Below are 19,398 nucleotides of genomic sequence, written 5' to 3' on the forward strand. Positions count from 1 at the left end.
TTCAACTTGTAATAGTAGAACGAATAATGGGGAACTCTCTAACCAAACATCCAACCGCAGAAGCAGATACAATAACTGTAATTGCATGGGCATATTTAGAAGCGAATTATCGAGAGCTAAAATGTAGAAAATGATTGGCAACAACTACGAGACATGATGGAACGCGTTCGCTCACTACCGCAAATGACCATAGCCGTTCAACAAATGTGAAATTCGCGGTGAGGATTTATGGCGACTTGTACATGCGGTGGTTACAGCAGGTAACTACACATCTGGTTATGAAATGCACCGTGTGACAAGAGAAGGCAACGCTTATTATATGGAAGTGTATATCTACTTTAACAGAGAAAAGAATTGTTGTTAAGTATCCGCACGTATGCGGACATTTATTAGTGGTTTACACAGTGTTCTTAATTGATTTGACTGTCTTTAACATTCCGAAGAGGCATTCCTTCTTTCGAATCTTGGAACAAATCTTTCAGAATATATTTTTAATTCTCCGCCCGTCTACTATGTTATTTGTACTAACATATTCTTCAAATTGGATCGTTTATACCCATCTCAAATTCTTTTAACATTCGATGTTTTCATTTTTAGAAGTCGAATTAGAAGGGGGAATTTGGTAATTTATTATTCTAGTGAATAGTGTATTATCAGAAATCGTTTTCCTTCATAGTGATAAATAACAAATTAACAAGTTCTCGGAGTTCCAAATTCCGAACTTTAAAATAACACGTTGTAAATATTTGATAGCCTTTCATTTAGGTATTGTAGGTGTTTTCGAACAGAAGTTGTCAGGTCAACCGTCTAATAATAAATCTTATTTATTGGTCAGTTGGCATTGACCGCACCACCATCGCTTGTTTCATTTCTAATGTGACCTGTAAATAGGTATCAAATTTGATGTAATTGATATATGTCGATACGTCAGTGGCGTCTCTCAATCAATTTGTAATCATTTCGTTTAATGGATCGACACAAGAGAATCAGTTTGCCACGAATCTATCGTGACACAAATAATCTGCAAACTATTATTAATTTGTCGAACTGAATAAAAGAACGTAATTTTTCATCAAATAGGTTGACATTCATACGGATATACAATTTCCGTCTATCTGCTTCTGTTTGTCTAACTTTCAAAACGAACAATCGTAGAATGATCGTTTGTATTTCTTTTGCAACATATTTTGTCTTTCAAAGATTAAGTTTTTAAATATTAGAACATCTCATGTACAGAGTAATATAAATTTTTAGAATAACGATATTTACCTCCCTTAAAGTCATATTTCATGGCATTATCTGAAAATGCAAATCTTTAAATATATCTCTGTCAAAGCATTTTAGTGAATTTGAAAAACTAACGATGTTAGAGAGAACGTCTAAAGAGAACGGTATCTGAGTATACCTATCTGATATGAAAACCTTCAAACGTGGTTTCCCCTTAATCATATTTTTTAAAATTATTTTTTAAGACTTGAAATCCTCGAAATACACATTAAAGATACTTTTATTCTAGAGGGACTCTACAAGATCACTTGTACTACATTTAATTTTGCTTATTTTCATTAAGAATAAATTGTGTATATTCGTAAAATATGATTTAATATGTGTGCAATATCGCATAAATAAATTATTTATGGATTTAAATAAAGTATCTAATAGAATACCTGAAAAATAGCAGAATAGGAAATTTTCGTCTAAAACAATTAACTTCTGATCTCGGTGCCATTAGTATTAATAGTATCTACACATGTCTAATTGTCAGTCCCATCGCTATTGACACAATACCGAACACGGTTTTCGCTCGTGAGAAGTAGAAAATTCCATTCGTGGTCAGGCACGAATTTATCTTGGAGCGTTACCATCCAAGATGCTCCTTGAACGTTTCGCAGGCGATTTTCTAATATTTTCACACGGCCCGTGGCGCACAACGACGGGCGCCCAATAAGGCTGGACGCGTGAGAAGTAGAAAAGGCCGTTCGTGACCAGACACAAATTAACACTTGAACGTCACGGCCTGACTCGTGTTTTTTGTTCCCCCGGGTATATCGCGTGATGTAAGTGAATGACGACTCGACGTTGTTTTGCTCATGAAAGTAGATGCTAGCACAAAAAAAAAAACAGTTTATTTCCCCTTGACCCGTATAATGTAAATAATGCGTTTCCTGGGAAGCATCGCTTAAGCGCTAATAGCTGCACGTGTCACGTGGCACTTTCGTGAAACACGGTTTTCTATACTAGGCACCACTTCTATGAAAACGACGAACAATGAGAGCATCGAGAAAAATTGCATTATCATCATTTTTATTGGAAAAAACATAAATAAAATGTAAAAATATCATAGAGGTCTGATTGCAGGGAAAATTTTGCTTGAAATGTAAATAAATATATAGCGACGGGACAAATGTTTGTCTGGATAAGAGATTACGGGATTTTCGATCTGTTATTTATTCAGCAAAATTACAATTTGAATTACGAAGTCAAGTCATGTTACACATTGAACTCATCATTGAATATGTGTTGCGAACAGATCGCTACGCAATGTTTCTTGTCTATTCAATGAATAATGTTCGAATGAAAGCTTGCTCAACTCTGCTATCATCGCTTTTACGGATGTTTTGAAAATTCTAAGAATGAATGATCACGGTCTAATTACTGACACCTGTAGAACATGTAAACATTTCCTTCATTTTGTTATAAACATGAATTGCAAGACTTGTTTTTCTTTTCGCAGGTACATCAAGTATTTCAGCGGGCTGCTCTCGGGATCTTTAAGAATCAGCCAGTCGCCTCTCTATTTAACGCATCTTACGGTCCTCGGTGTGCCGCTCTTCGAACCTACGGGCTGTCGAGCGTTCCTCAAGGTCTACGAAGGACTAACACCCGTCTACACTTCAGACCTTTACTCCGTAACGAATGCTCGAGAGTTCACGGTTAATCTCGGGGGTCTTCGTCTGAGGGGAGACATACTGGTGAAATGTTACCACAGGGTGTATTCGAAGCAAAGTCGAGAAGTGATGTTCTCTCTTCAGGTAAGACGAGTTCCTTTGGCAATTAAACTCTTAACCTTTGACTGGGCGATCTTCGTTTAAGTACAACGTAACGTAGGCGATAGCTATTATCGAGCATTAACCTTAGGAAGATGAAATCCGTCGACGACCTAAATAACTCAATTGGCCAGAGATACAAACCCTCGTGCTTTCATGGTAACTAACCACACATATCGCAACCGTATTTCGAGTCTAATAACAACCGTTGCCTGTGCTCGTGCATTACTTTATCGATATGAAAAAGTTTGAAAGATCTATTGCCCTGGAATTTAAGTAGCATGTAATTACCGAGATGCTATCGCTCTTCTGAGTCTCGTTACCCGCGAAATCAAGGAAACCGCTGGGGGCATCGCGATTACATAAAACACGATCGTTAGACGGCGTATCACGATAGATCGGTACTCGTTGTTCCCGCAGTTCCACACCTGCGTAATCACGGAGAACGTGGTGTCCTTTCCCCGATCGGAGCTGGACGTTGCCTGCGACGATCCTCGATGTCCACCCGACAGCGTGGTGACCCTCTACTTTGCCACCGACGCCAAGCGTCAAGATGGCCCGGTGCCGGCGCCGACGCCCGCTGTGCCACACGCATCGGCCCACCACGATCCCATACTGCATTGGGACAGCTACACGAATCTCGAAATCAGCGATGACGGTGAGCGATTAGGTCATTTTACTTTCTACCTTTTGCTCTCTATTTTCTGTCTTCCATTCTGTACTTTATACTTAGTACAACTCTTGCACTCGACTCGCTTATTATTACTCTCTACGCTTTCGTTTCAAATCTACACGTCGATGCGTGTGGGTATAGAAAGTATTCGTACACCGATCAATTTCCAAAAAAACTATGCAAAATTGTAATTTATTAACTTATTTTTTATAAACAATGACATTCTACATATTCTCGGAAATCTCTAGAATAGATAGATTACAAAAAAAAATAGCTATTTATGTAAATTGCAAAATTAACAAGAAAAAAACAATTTATCGATAGAAATGTTGAAGCAATAAGTATTCGCACAACTGTTTAATTTTTAACACTTGATTAAAAAAGAAAGAAATTTACATTAATTTATAAGTATATAATACTTCCTTCGTGGGATTTCCTTTTGATTTTATAATTATTGTAACTTTTCTAAGCATTAAATTAACTAAATTATTAGTTATTCGAAGTAGGATCTTCTTCAATTCCTCTATTAGAGCCATTTTTAAAAGTACTTTACTGAAAATTTGATGTTTTCTAATTCGTACGGAGCAATAAACTAATGTGTTTACGTTACAAACTCTACTGTTTGTAATGGTTCGTCATAAGAATCGTACAAATACTTATTGCTTCTATACTTTCACCCACTTTTCGCATGTTTTTGTTAATTTCACAAATTATATTAACTAGTAAATGTTGTTTGGACTATATCTATCTTAGAGACTTCCGAGAATATGTAAAATATCATTGATTATAAAACAGGAAGTTAAGAATCTACAATTTCACACAAAATTTTTTGGGGAAATTGATCTGTGTACGAATACATTCTACACCCACTGTATATGTTATACTTTTATTATTCTCTACCCTTTATTTGCTACTCTGCTGTCTAAGGTTGACTCTCTATTCTTTACTTACTGCTTTTTACTTGTTATTCTTTACTTACTCTCCTGTAGTTACTATTCTCTTCTTATTACTCGCTATTCACTGTTTATTACTTTGACTTTGATATTCCAATTGTTGGAATGGGTCTACAAGATCACCAAAAAGAAAACGTTGATTTTAATATGACCGATAAATCAACACGTGGCCGTTAACTAAGAGCGTATTTTATTATGTCTTATATTTATTAAATCTTGCTTTTTATCACATTAAAGCGAACATTTTTACTTTGGCAATCCTCTAGTGGAGTCTAGACCCATTCCACCATAAATTATATGATTGTCCACATTGTTGTAAATAATAATTTGCTCTTTCTGCGAAAGATTTAATTTCGACTCAAGCTCTTTCTACCGAATCTTAAACAATTATTTCTGAACTACTAGAAACTGTGTTATACACTCAAGTAGATAACGAATCTTTTAAACTGATTGTGAGCCTGATAGTGATCTGGTCACTAGTATCCGCTCGTTACTTTTTATTATCTGCTCTGAATCCACTAATCTCTACTCGTAACTCTTCGTTATGCATGATCTTCTGTTGTGTAGAGTGTATTCCATAACAGATTCATTTAGATGTCAGAAAAAGGTTAACGACACAATGTAGCATAATAACTACCGTACTGACTGGCTCTTCAGTCGCCGTGCATTCTCCTAACATGCCACGCGTACATGTTACGCTCTTGTGCCACGTGCTTCATCGAGAACAAAATTATTCGTTAATTTTTGTAATTCGTTTCGATTCGCTGAAATTCGTAAAATTCACTCTAACGAGCGATAAAAAGTTCCATTTTAAAAACTCTTTTAAACCCAGCAACGTCTAGCGGACGAGATCGCCTTTAATTTTGAACACAGTACATTACTTTAATGACGATCTTCATCTCTTTTAAGTTTCACTCGGGAACTCGAGTTATAGTTTGTATACTTCCCTTATCAGATTCACAGTTGACTGTTTCCGTATTATCCAAAATATGTGCGACTCACACCTACGCATAAAAATTTTGGTCACTCCTACAATATCTTTCGGGGAGTAGAAGAATTTCAAGAAGCCTTCTTAATTAATAATCGCTTCTTGTACTCCGCATGGAACGAGACACTCGATTAAGTTAGATTAGAGTAGATTACAACGCGACCGTCCAATTTGGTGCAATTGCTAGAATGCTGCTGCACTAGATCGGGTTACTCGGAGGTCAGTGGCGAGGCTCGGCGAGTCTTCTACTATGATGAATTAGAAAAGACCATCGAAAACGGAGACCGAAGCGTCCTCTTATGCCGGTTTATTCGTTACAATAACACGTCATGGTCAAGGTCACATCATGCTGAGTAGGGAACATTTGCACTAACGTTTTGAATTTTGCTGACGTGTAGATATAAATATTGTATAAATAATGACTCGCGAGAAGCAAAGCACCTAGATATGTCTATACAGTTCGAAGATAGGAGAAAATGTCAGAGAGAAAAGTTACTCGCTATTCATTGCTCGCTGCTCTACAATTTAGCATGGAGTGACTCGGCGGTGATTTTCACGTCCGGCTATAATGGATCTCCAGATCCACTGGAAAATGGCGAGGGTATCGAGAAGATTAATGAAGTACTTCGAGCAACGACACTCGCGGTATACGTTAAACTTTTTACTAGTTTTTTTCTTCTTTTTTTTTTTCACGCGGCCTCGGAAGTTTGCGAGCTAACGGCACGCCACAGCGTACGATTAATTAACTGATAGCCCGAAACCGACGAACGGTAATTCAAGTGACGGAACTCATCGTCCGGGGACTAATTCGCGCTAATTTTCGTCCTAATGGTAGCCAATTAACCTCGATCTGTCGGTGAGAACCAGTCAGAAATACAACTTGGCTACGCAACGGGGGAAGAAGGGATCGCCGAGATGGGTTCAGGTAGGAAAGAGAATCGGACAGAGACGAAAACCTAGTAGTTAATGCGGTGTATTTAAACCCGGCTGACTAACGCCGCCGGAAATACGTGGTGCCAAGCGGAGGTGAAACGGCGGTTCATCGTGACGACACACTGTCGTCCGGAAATAGATCAAAGGTCGTGCCAATGGGGTGGGCAAGGTCCACAATCTAAGAAGCTTCTCTGCATTCGATTCTCCCATGTATTAGTTTCAACTAACGTATCGATACGATTCGATACAAAATTCGATACATTTGATACGTGTGCACTAAAACAATAAAATTATCATTTTTTTCAATGGAAGTATTCTCGTCATATGTATAATAGATACGAATGTAGCTTCGTTTCTACTCGAGGATTTAATTATATGAGGCGAAATGTATTTTGAATTAGAAAATGTTTTATTTTAGGCATCACTATTGATTTGTACCGAGAAGGTTCAAAAGGGGTTGTCAAAAGCTTTCAGGTAACCATAGACCGCTGATACCGTTTCCCCAAATTCTATCAAATGCGCGAAGAACATTCCATATCACGTTCATCGACCACCATTTCGATACATTCCGTCAGAGACAAAAGCCAGAAATGAAAGACTGCCGTCAACGCGGTTTAACGCGACGTGTCGATAGCAGAAAGGAAATCCGTGTCAGGATCCACGCAGGAAAAGCAGTCAATATAACCGAGATGCCCGATAGAACAACGTCAAATTCCGTTTCTTCGTTTTTTCCCTCGCAAAGCTAGAGGTTATCGATGGAGTTAGGATTGATTTCGACTCGGTCACACCCACGATTCGTTCAAAAGGATCACCGTTGCCATCGCGGTCAATCTACTTGGAAGGCTCGATCTTAGGATTGTTTGTAGTTGAATTACTACTTTGAAAAAGATATAAGGGTCATTGAAATATAAACCGGAATTTTTGTTCAATACTTTATTGGTGATAGATACAAATATGGTACAACTAGAGCGTACCGTATTTATCACCATAATACCACTGGAGTGGAATTTGTCAAATACAGTAGTATAGTTACCATGTGACAATTGCAAATATGAACATTCATTCCAACTTTTTTAATAAATAAAAAATATAGACTAGAAGTGTGTATAAAAATCAATGTTAACGATTTAATAATCTCAAAAAGAAGTTCGAAATAAATGAATCAAACCAACATATAAAAACATCAAATTGAAACGAATAAATTCATGAGTATAATTAATTTGAATTTGAATTGAGGCGTTCATTGGACAAATCGATTAACTCCATAAAACAAAAAGTTGGGAAATACGATGAAATAATGTACAAATAATAATAATAATTAGTAATAATGCGATGTAAGAATGTTTGTCGTTTAATGGTGTTAATCTTATTATTCAGTCAAGTTATTTTTAATATAAAATGTTATGACTACACCAAGTGCTTGGACACTAAAATTTACGATTTTTCAAAAAGTGGAAATGGATTTGTGTAGTGAACGGCTCAATTGACGCTAAAAATTACAACAAACGCATCGCTAGTAATCGAGCAGTATTAAAAAGAAATTCGACAAACATAGATCAAATTGATTACCTCGGTAGCCATAGTGTTAACAACCCTATCCCTATTCGTGTTCCATCCCGGTTCGTGATGTAGGTGACTCCTCTTCATATTTCGTCGCATTCCCGTCACTTTCAGTCTCATAAACGAGCCACGCCGGTGTAACCATCGACGGCAATTTGGGTCACAGCTTTATTGGAAGCATGGGCCGATCGTTAACGAAACGAATTGAATCGCAGTCGGTCGACTCCCATTCCATCTCGCCCTGTTTCTTTCCTCTACACTTTTGACGAACGCGTCGTGGTGACGTAATCGTTCCGAATATTCGAAATGGTTCGGTGAACCGATGGAGAAGGTGGAGGTGTAGCGTGGGCGACCATTCGTTTCGTTTAACGTAGGTCGGAATTCGGCACCGGGAGAATCTGGGCTCGACCAAGGCCGCGTTTGTGTTACCATTCGTGTTGCACTCGATGCGATCTACATCGATTTTCGCAAAGCTTTTAACTCTGTTTGTCACTCTATTCTACTGGCTAAATCGAAGCCCCATGACAAGCCTGATTGCAGTTTGTCACGGCGGGTTCGAGTTTCGTTTCCAACGGATGCAATGGTGTTTTTCCATCTCGTTGCAAGACTTAGTTAGAATCACCTTTGTTTAACGGGGTGCTCTTTTTTTATGGTCTTTTATGATTTTATGGTCTTTAAACGACCGCCCCGTTAGGTCGATTGAACACGGAACTATAAAGGGACACTCTTTTATCTTGAGTCAAATCATAGAATTGATTTTTTATATTATCGTTGCTTGAGGTTTGTAATATATTTCTATCCAATTATATTTAAGAAATGTTTAAATTTCCATAGTTATAACAATTTATATGTACATATCACGTCCCGTTAGACTAATCGAACATTAAACCTTAAACGCGTTTTTCTCGATTTTCTGTTTCTTAAGGGGTTAGTCGCAGTCAGGAAAATGGAAACGGACAGTTTCTTATGGGTTTTTTTTTAAGGTAGTAAATAATAATTTTTCTGAATGAAATGTAAATATACTACAAAGTATGTCTTAAAGAACTATAAAAGAATTTTTATTTTAAGAAAAGGTTAATTCATTTCGTCATAACAGGCGATGGCGTGGGTAGCTACTTGGTTTGGTAAAGGTAGATTTAGAAAATATATTAGACCAACGGGTCCCTGATCGAAGGATTTTTTATTTTCTTGTATACTTTTTTTTATCCTGTATTGAATCGCTTAATTTTAGCGAAAAAATTGAAAATCAACTTCAAATGTACACCATCTTGTTTTAAATTAATTTTTTCCAAAATCGTTCGTTCAGGGACCCGCTAGACTAATCTACTTTCGAAATCTACCTTTGTTTTTGTTTTCAGGTAAACCAGTGTAGAGAAATCTTGCTCACCGCAAACCTATGTTTTTAAATCATCGTCTACGTTATCGGCTGTTATGGCGATATAAATTAAACATTTCTTAAAACAAAAAATGTTTTTTAGTTCTTTAAAGCATGCTTTATAATATACTTAATTATTACCTATGCAAATTATTATTTAACAACTAAAAAAAAATCACAAAGAAATGTCGTTTTTCCTCTTCCTGACTGCGACTAACCCCTTAAATACGTTAACGCAAAATCTCAAAAACTGCATTTCGGATCGAGTTAGAACTGTGTATACAGGGTGTGGCCGGGCGGGTGGTACGGCTGAGCGGAGGGTGATACTACGTAAGAAGCTTTAAGAGATTAATTAAAGTTAAAGAGAACCTCTAACATTTATTAATTATTTGTAACAGAACACCGTGAAAAGAAGAAAATTAATACATACTTTGCTATTGCGAAAAGGAAGAAATAAAGGGGAAAATGTTGTATCTACATAACCAGCTTGAGTTGCTGTCGAGTTGAGACTAAATATAAAAAGTACATAAGCGGATCAGTGGTGCAGTAGGGTGCTGTTACTAAAGGCTAACCTCGATTTTTGTTTTATCAGAATTTTCTCGATGTTTTGTGCCGCACGATCTACCGGGAAGTGTAACGAACTCGACCAAGTCGAACCTTGAAGAGTAAAATGGTATACATTATGCGAACCCACACGGTGCACCCACGCGATAGAAAATAAGATTCCAAGAGCGCCGATCCCGCTTCACGAACGATCGACTTTAACGACCCGATGAGCTACGTGATCTACGAGCCAACGCGAAAACTTTTCAGGTCTCGACATCGAGAGAAAAGACTCGAGCGCATAATGAATCCAATCCTTGTTGTTTCCGCATCCTTCTTCGAGCGGTTGTTAGTCGACGACATTATTCGCAGTGTTTCCAAATATATCAAGTTGTATCATGTCAAATGTTCCTTTCACTTCGTGTAAATATACACAGTGTTCTGTACAAAGTGTTACAAGTTGTTTTCTTAGAATCTAACGAAGTAATCGACTTCATTTTTTCCTGCAGTTGTTTTTTGTAATTCCGAAAGAATTGAAGTAGCCTGCAGTGCTTGTCTGCTTTTATTTGAAGAACAGAATGAATTCTTCGTCATGACTCTGTAATTATGGCAGATAAGATAAAACAGTTCAAGTTAATCAGTCTTATAAGATCTACCGCATAGCTTAACATTAATACCACTTTTCTTTTCACTCTAAAAAGATTAACCCCCATGGATTCTGTATATATATTATTTATCGATATCTTTATTAGTTTTGAAGAAAACATCTTGAAGCACTTTACACGTGATATATTGTACATATATCTCCTTTCGGTTCGAATTACGTTATCAATCGAATCAGGAAGTGTAGGAACGGAGGTGTGTCTTCGTTGACTTTTATGAGCACTTTTCAAATAGTCGTTCATTTTTTGTTAGAAGAATGACATGACTGTCGCATTACGTGACTACGTTCAGTTCCCTTCAGGATATATATTAAACTGCAGATTATACAGAAATGTAATACAATAAAAATTATCCAAAAGTATAATACTGTAATTAAAATCAAATAAATGTTATCTCCATTTCAATGAAAATGTCGATAGCATTGAATATTTAGTTCATTACAAGACAAACGAATTCCTTTGCTTACATCGTGTAATTATACTTTCAAATATGTGTTCTACACATGTCCTGAACAACTTCGTGTAACGTTTTCGTCCATTTTAGTCTTACATCGTGTATTAAAAACTCGTCACCACAAGATTGTTCTGAAGAGGGCACATGTATACATACACAGCACTCAAAGGGTTATCATTAGAAAATTATTGGATTATCGGCAATGTTTTTACTACAGTTCATGACGAAAATTATTAAAATAGGGAACTAAGTACATATTGATTAATAGATTTGTTTTTTTTATCCTCTATTCTCAAAAACATAGTAGTATATAGTAAAAAGTAGGAGTTGAGCATCGAGAACTTTAGTGTTAATAAAAAACATAGAACATTTGAACAGACATTTCATATGTTACAACCCGATAGTTTTCTACTTTTGGCTCGCTTACGTCGTTACGCGAAACTTTCCGAAATTCATTGTCGCTCGTTCTATTTCTTCGAATCACCAGGTGCTAAACGAGTTTAGACATTTGCTCTCTAGATGGCACTTTTCCGCTTTGCACACTTTTATCGTAAGCGCCTTATCAATTTCTCGTACTCCGCTTTTCGCGACGGGAAAATGGGGTGACGAGTAGAACCTTATGGCAACGTGGAAATCTAAATTTAAGAGCACGCCCCTGGAACCAAGGAGGAAATGGCGCGGCGTGCATTTTGCAACATTGTTTTTCGCACCGCGGACGATTATTACGCTCGCCCTCTTTAATTTTCTCTTTACCCGTTCCCGTTTTCTTATCTTCCAGTAATCTTTCCTCTTGTCGTTTCTTCTCTTCTGTCAACGCATTTCCACGAATTGTAGGAAGCAATTAGAGTTTCCATACAATCGAACAATTAGAATAATTACAGATTATCTTCTTCGATCATCGATTGTTTTTCTTGCGTAAAAGGAATATTCTTATTCTTAGTTTACGTTTTATTTAAATTTCTTGATATCACGTGTAGGTATATAGTATTATGTACTAAGAATATTGTTGTTTGTACTTATTTATACAGCAATTATATACAGGGTATACTGCTAATTATGGTACCGACAAGGGGTTGATACTTCGCATAAATCTGAGTCGAAAATGTACAATGAATCTTGTCTTACACAGGGCTTCATTTTCGAGAAAATCTCATGCACTTAGAGACACCCGAGTTTATTCGCTCACTCTGGCTCGCAAACTGCATTCCTGTTTGCGTTTATAAACAATTGTTGTATCCAACATTTTCATTGTTCTGTTTTTCTTGGTCAATTCGATTCTTGGTGACTTCTCGATAAAGACGATTCAGCACGAGTCAGATTGAATGAACGAAGCAAACTGTCCTTAATTGCACTCACTAACGAATATTCAACTGGATTTTCTCGAAAATATTTTATTCTACATTTCCCATTCCAGATTATAGGATGTTTATCGACGCATTTTGTATTTTTTTATTATTTCATATTATAAGAATATGTAACTAAAAGGAAATTTGAAAGTTTGAACAATTTCTAAAGTTATAGACGTTCAAGTGGCATTGAAATATTGACAAAGAATATTAAATACGTAAAGTTTTAAGTTTTCGATCACGGTAACTATTTATGGAGAAAAATACAAGTTTCCATTCATCGAAGTGGTACAACAATAAAATTCACATGGATCCTCGACATGTAGTCCTTTTCGAACCATCTACCTTTTTCGTTTAACATTTTCTTTTCAATTGCTATCCGAACAGAAGGTATGACTCGTTCCAATTCCATGGTTCAACCTATATATTGAGAGGAAGTGATCGTTAAACTTCTTCCGTTCGAGCAGTTCGCTCACAAATTTATAGTAAACGGCCTCTTTCGGTAACTTTGTTCTGGCGATAAACTTCCCCACTGAAAGCGAGTCGCCGATGAATATCAAGGAAAGTGGCGATAAAAGTCGCGGTTGGGGAGTCTTTAATTGCCAGTAGGCAGTTTATAGCCTGATCACTTTTACAGCGAACATTTTTAGCGGCATAACCTGCACTTAGCGTTGCTCCGTTTTCGACGTCACCGTCAAACTCGAAAATCTCGTTAACAAAATAACGAGGTTCCGAAACTTAGTTGGTAAAGAGGGACGAAAATGTATAGAAGGTGGTTTGTATGGTGGGGAGGACGTTGGTTTATTCTTGGCGTCGGGACGGGACGGAGCTTAATAGTTTTCGCGCGATTCTACGCCGTCCACGTCTCGGAGCGATCTCTGATTCTCGAACGGCCAATTGTGCGCGAGGTTTTGTTTACATTTACGCTAACCCCCTACCCGTACTTTGTTGCCGCTCTATATCAGTCTCGCTTGTGCAATTCGATCGCAGTTGTGACTGGAAACCGATTCCGAAGTGTCAAACACGAGTCATAGTGGTTGCAGATTTTTGGGAAAAGTCGTAAGCGTTGGTCTCGGTGAGTCAAACGTTATTTCCTAAATCAAAGTGTCGATTTCATTCGTTTCGTTGATATTCAAAATTAAAATGATTTGAATATATCGAGCAGAATATAATCAGTTGAAAAAATAATTAAAAAGTGCGAGGTAAATAGGTTCAGTCTGGGTAAATGGTATTTAAATACGATTCTAAGAGTGATCAAGTATATGTATATTAGAGTTTAGAGAGATATACATAAAAAAAATAATTATTTATTATATAGAAACTTGGAAACTAGACAGAAACTAGACAGACTCCTTACAGTTTGTCATACACTGTTAGAATATATATAGAGTTCAGTTCAAAGGCCTGTATCATTGCCAACTTTTCGAATTTAAGTCCTAATCCTTTTAGCATAATATTTCCAAGATTTGAATCTTTAAGGAAATGGACAAAAGGTGAATATGTAGGTAGTTGCATTTAAACGTGCGCCATTTGCTTTATTTTTTCACTTGCACGGTTTATTCTTCATCACACGATAACGACACTCATATAGTTTAATAAACTATTTGAACTTTTTGTCCCAGATTGAAGATACATCGACAAGAGCTGCTATAACATTAATACAAATCAATTAATAAATTGTATAAAGTTCATACAAAAATATTGGTATAATCTTCCTGAATAGTATTATTAGTAGAAAGAACATTGGAAACATTCTCCATTTGACAGACTTCATAAAACTATCGAAAATATTCTGAACATTTCGGTCGTCGCTCCAGAAAGAGCCCTTAAGTTCGCTGAACGGTAAAACGCGTAACAGATAAATACTTCTTATCCAAAATCGGTGAACTAGGCTTTGGTCGCTGCTCTCCCTCCGAGAAACAACATTCAGCCGAGGAAAGTCCGTTCCTGGAAAGTGTACGCCGACGGTAATCTTTGGAAAAACTGTCCGTATAAGGAACCCACCGCGACAGCTTCCGTTCGCGGTGCTAAACGTTTCACCGGCGCGGACGCACTCTTAAAGGATACACGAGCTGTTTGTCGATATTGTCAAGTAGAATGTCATAATTACGCCGCTTTCTTCGACGATTTCTAGTCCGCTGTCGTTGAACTATTTGCACCGTTCACCGACGGCAATATTTCTTCGAGGGGACGACGACGATCTCTCTGGGTTGTTGGCTTGTTCGCCGACTCGTCGCTTTCAATTTGTTGCTGAACGTCGCAGTCCCGACCTTTGGCTCGCGATGGGACCGCTGGCATATCGCGAACATCACGACTCGCTCGAAACCCAGACATATTGGCGAACGTAATTGAAAAGCTTGTTTCCCGATCGCCTTAAACGGTCAGCTGAGAAAATCGTGGCTTTATCGTACCCTTGTTCGAAATAATTAGGGGCTTGTTTACTTGAATTAGTGGGCGGCTCGAATAGGTATCCGATAGGTCTTAAAAGATCTAAAGTTTGCGTTGAGTATACAGGATGTACATTTAATATTTTGTTGTCGTAGTTGACGTGGTTTGAAATGTATCTCTTTTGGAATCACCCTGTTATGTCACGTGACGTTTATTTTGTGTATTTTTAAGTTGGTTTGAACAAACTAATATCAACCCTCTACAGTCAAATTTATGTTAGACTTCCAAAAAAATTCTACGATAAGACCATTGATAAACATTAATAATTGTACACGAATTTAAAGGAAAATTTTAATGGGCATAAATTCTCGTTTATAGTCGCCTTGGCGTAAAAAATTGCAAACAGATTGTTTGTCGACCGTCCTATTGTATTACAACCACAATAGATACGTATTGAGATTAGAATTAAATGAGAGATAAAAGTGTACGTAATAGATATGTGATCTCAAAGTCACGTGAGCTTGAAGAGGATTAATTGATGGAAAATCACAAATACCAACATTCCTATCAATGTTATACATTTTCAATAACTATATTTTAACATTGTACATTATAGTTGGGTACCACGGCCATTTCAGCATACTATGAGTACTCAAACTAGTGGCGCTAGTAATTTGTGAAGTCGCCGAGCGCTAGAATAGCCATGGTGCCCAGTCCTGTTATGAATATTACCGAAGTATGCTAACAAATTGTTTAAAAATGTTTCAACCTGTCCCTGTTTGCGAAGATCGAGTATATTTATCCTAATCGTTATTATAATAAAATTGAATGAAGTCAGCCACGAAATCTCGAAACGAAACGATCTTTTGTTCGAGCGATTTCAACGAAAGGCGTGAAATTTGAATCTCTAGAGGAATAATGTCTGAGAAGAACACTTTTGTGTTCCTCTTGGTAATTACTGGCTGACCCAGTCGTGGTATGACACAAAAAGTAAGATCGACGTCTGTGATGGAGTCGCGCCATTCCCGAGACCCGGTTCAAGCCCGCCATAAAAGGGCGAAACGGTTGCACAATGGGCATCGAAGTGATGAAATAAAAAGTACAGAAGAAATCGCCAGAGCCGAGTGCTCGGGGTTGGAGTAAACAATGGTGACGTAACAGCAGGAAGACGTACGACCGACCGACAAGACAATAGGCTGTTTTCTCTGTTTTCTCCGTCTTCATCCCCTTCGTGCGCTCTCTCTACTCCCCTCCCTACTCCGGCAGCGTGGATGACCAACGTTTTCTCTTCTCGTTCTGCCGCACAATTTCTTCGACAGCCGACGAACAAAAGGCTGGGGTCGAGCCGTGGAAACGATTTTTGAGAGTCAGAACGGCGCTTTGTTTCTCCACGGGCGCGGGATAAAAATAATTCCCTTCGCGTTGAACGAAGATGGTTTGTTCGAAATCGATACGTCAGGGAGGAACGAAGGGAGGAGCTCGTCTTTTTTTCCACAAAGAATCCCGGTCGTAAGTTTGTTTGCGGTGCCACGGGGGCCGGTTAAATCGAGAGGAATCGATTTCTTCATCGGTTGCGAGATCCAAATATTTTCCACGAGAATAAACGAGAGGAGGAGGTGGACGCTATATAAATCTCTGGAAGACGGAGATGAGAACAGAGTTTAACTTGGGGTCGAGCCATTAATTCTATCCTACTCTAATTCTTTCAGTTATAGTACGTTTCTGTTACGCTTGTAAGGAAACAACCACTCCACTATTATTCCTTGTTTACCTTTACTCGTACATAGAAATCCAACATGGATAAAATTCTTATCACAAATCTCCACATTTATACGAAAGAAAGATAAAGCTTCCCTGATGAATCATAACTAAGGGGACATTTCTAGTTCGCGAAAACAAAGTAAGCCGTACAAATAATCTAAAAATCTATCAATGCTATCACTTGAGACTCCTTGTGGGATTAAAAAATAGGATACCACGAGAGTCAACTCAGGCTTGTAATCACAATTCCGTTGGCAGAGTATCGCAGGTGCCACGCATTTGTGTCCACTGCAGGTGGTCAGGATTCGATTCTCACAGTTTCCGCGCATCCCGAGCACGCATCGCGCGCCGCTTTACCTTACGCACGGATCGTGCACGCGTCCTTGTCCCAGATTGGGCTACCTAGGAATACCACTACCACTTGCCAACGGTAGCTGACCAACTTTTGCGTTCCGTCCTCGTCACTGGCCGACAGTAGAAATAGCCACGATACGCTCCGACGAGCGGGAACTGGTGGTAGTGAAACAACAGCGGCGATCTGGATTTACCGGTGATGAATCATACGAGCGGTCGGCCACGATTTTCGATAACCGGATCTGGACATTTCGCCGTGCTAATCTCCAGCAGGTGGCTGGGAAAATGTTACAACGCGGGTTATCGAATCTGCAGTACACCTCGCAATTCGTCGTTGGGAGTGATCGTTGGCCTTTTGTGTTGATGGATGAGATAAGAGGATCGACGGGAACTGCGATACGAAGTGGATTTATGACACAGGTGTTTGCTTTGCGGGTTACATGCTAGGTATCGCTGATTAGTTTTTGAAACTAATTCCAGGTGACGCAAAGCTTCGAACAATTTCTGGATATTTCGTGGAAAATAGAGGTCAACGCGATTGAAAATGGGTGACAGACGTTTATCTGAATTGTCAAGATCAGAAGATGTACGTGCATTGATTCAGGATATATTTTTAAGGGATTTGTGTTTCTGGGATTTTTTAAGAAAAGATAGTTCGTAAGTACAACCATGATGAAAATGAAGTACTATTCCCAGGTGATGCAAATGTATAAAGTTAATTCTTGAAGCCGATAATCATCAATGCCAATTATAGCGATCGAGTAGACATTTTCTAGGAAATCATCCGAGTTAATCACTGTGCTGAAAAGAGCTAAAACTTAAAAATGACGCCATTTTATTCCATCATCACGAATGGCCGAAATTCACGAATTCACGAAATTTGACTTGCATTCTCGCTTTAGATGACAGTGTTGAACTTCCTGATGTATAGAGTTCGAAATTAAACTCCTGGAACGTGTAAATTCTGAGATTGGTGACCAAACGCTTCCGAATGTCCAAATACAGTGTCCAATGAACATCCTGTTCTTTGGAAATTAGGACCAAGTGGACGGTCCGAATTCGGAAACTGAGAACCAACTTAAATCTTTCAAGCTTTCGAAATTAGGATTCGGCTATCCTCCCGAACTCTTGAAATATCAGCGAACTTCTCAAACTCGTGCATTCAGGGTTCATCGAAGTTTCAACCGCATCAAAGTTTCTTTAGACGATATTTAGTCGATCGAGAGCATCGCGAACGATTGATATTGCCTCAAAGCATAAAGCTAGAAGTTCGTGCAACCACCTCAGAATTTTGCATGCAACACACGATGACGATGCTCGTCTGCGATCTAGTTATCTCTTGTGGTGCATTTATGTAAATTTCACGTGACATATGAGCCCCATTATACGTCCTGACCTCAGCACCAAGTGGGCTATTATTAGGCTACCGGAGATCCAGCTCGTCCTATACTTATTTAACGCAGATTTGTCCAGCGACCGGGTGCGGTACACGTGCATGTGTAGATCGGGACGGCGAACGTGATTAGTAATCGTTACGAGTGTCACGTATGATTCTTGCGAATGCATGCTGGCATACTTGACACCGGCTTGTAACTTACACATGTTGTTTGTACCTTGCCGCACACGGTCTTTTATTGCCGGGTTTGCAACGAACGATCGAATTACGCGATACCACTGGCGAATCAAGGATGATGGTAGATTGCGATTGATAGCCGCTTACATATTTTATTACCTTGTTCCTTCCTTATTCGCTTCTTGAATTACACAGCAAAATGTTGCAAGTATTCTGCTAATTTTTTCTACGAGAGTTTCCCTTAAATGTTCTTCGAAATTAGTGATTGTATGGGTATAAAGGTATCGGATTAACAATAAGTAAAATTTAGAAACTGTATTGAGACTTGAGAAACAGTATACGTACACGTTTATGCCCTCAAAAGTTCAATGAACATTTTCTTCTTCTTTTTTTATTGCTTTACGTTGTATCAACTGTAAGGTCATTAGCAACGAATATTCAAGGTTTTCGGTAAGGGTTGTTTTATACTGCATTTTTGAGAAGATATCTTCAAAAAAGTCGATTGTATTTCTGGTGTAATCCTGCACTGTTAGTGATGAATTTAGTCTGATGCTGTCACTTTATGTTTCTGTCTTTTATCTTCTGAAGCGACACCAGGGGATTCTGTTTTTTCATGTAGGTAATCCTCGTGTGGCTGATTCTCAGTCGAAACAGTACAGATTTTTCTTTCGCCTTTAAATTATTCGATAAATACAAGTATGTATACTGACATTAATAGTTTTCATTGATAAATACAGATATAAAAAAATGCTCCCTATCTGAAATGTCATGTTAATCCAATATTTATG

At 38.2% G+C, this 19,398-nt stretch overlaps 1 protein-coding gene across 12 annotated transcripts in view; it reads left to right on the plus strand.

Moving 5' to 3' along the window:
- Nucleotides 1-19,398, plus strand: part of LOC128878668 (tensin-1) — a 334,268-nt gene that overhangs the window by 270,027 nt on the left and 44,843 nt on the right. For all 12 annotated transcript variants that reach the window (XM_054127041.1, XM_054127043.1, XM_054127042.1 and 9 more), the window contains 2 exons: nucleotides 2,735-3,032; nucleotides 3,468-3,705. In XM_054127041.1, the coding sequence (XP_053983016.1) occupies nucleotides 2,735-3,032; nucleotides 3,468-3,705 (536 nt within the window). The remainder of the gene's footprint in view (nucleotides 1-2,734; nucleotides 3,033-3,467; nucleotides 3,706-19,398) is intronic.

This window comes from Hylaeus volcanicus, chromosome 6, assembly GCF_026283585.1.
Source record: "Hylaeus volcanicus isolate JK05 chromosome 6, UHH_iyHylVolc1.0_haploid, whole genome shotgun sequence".
Taxonomy (NCBI): domain Eukaryota; kingdom Metazoa; phylum Arthropoda; class Insecta; order Hymenoptera; family Colletidae; genus Hylaeus; species Hylaeus volcanicus.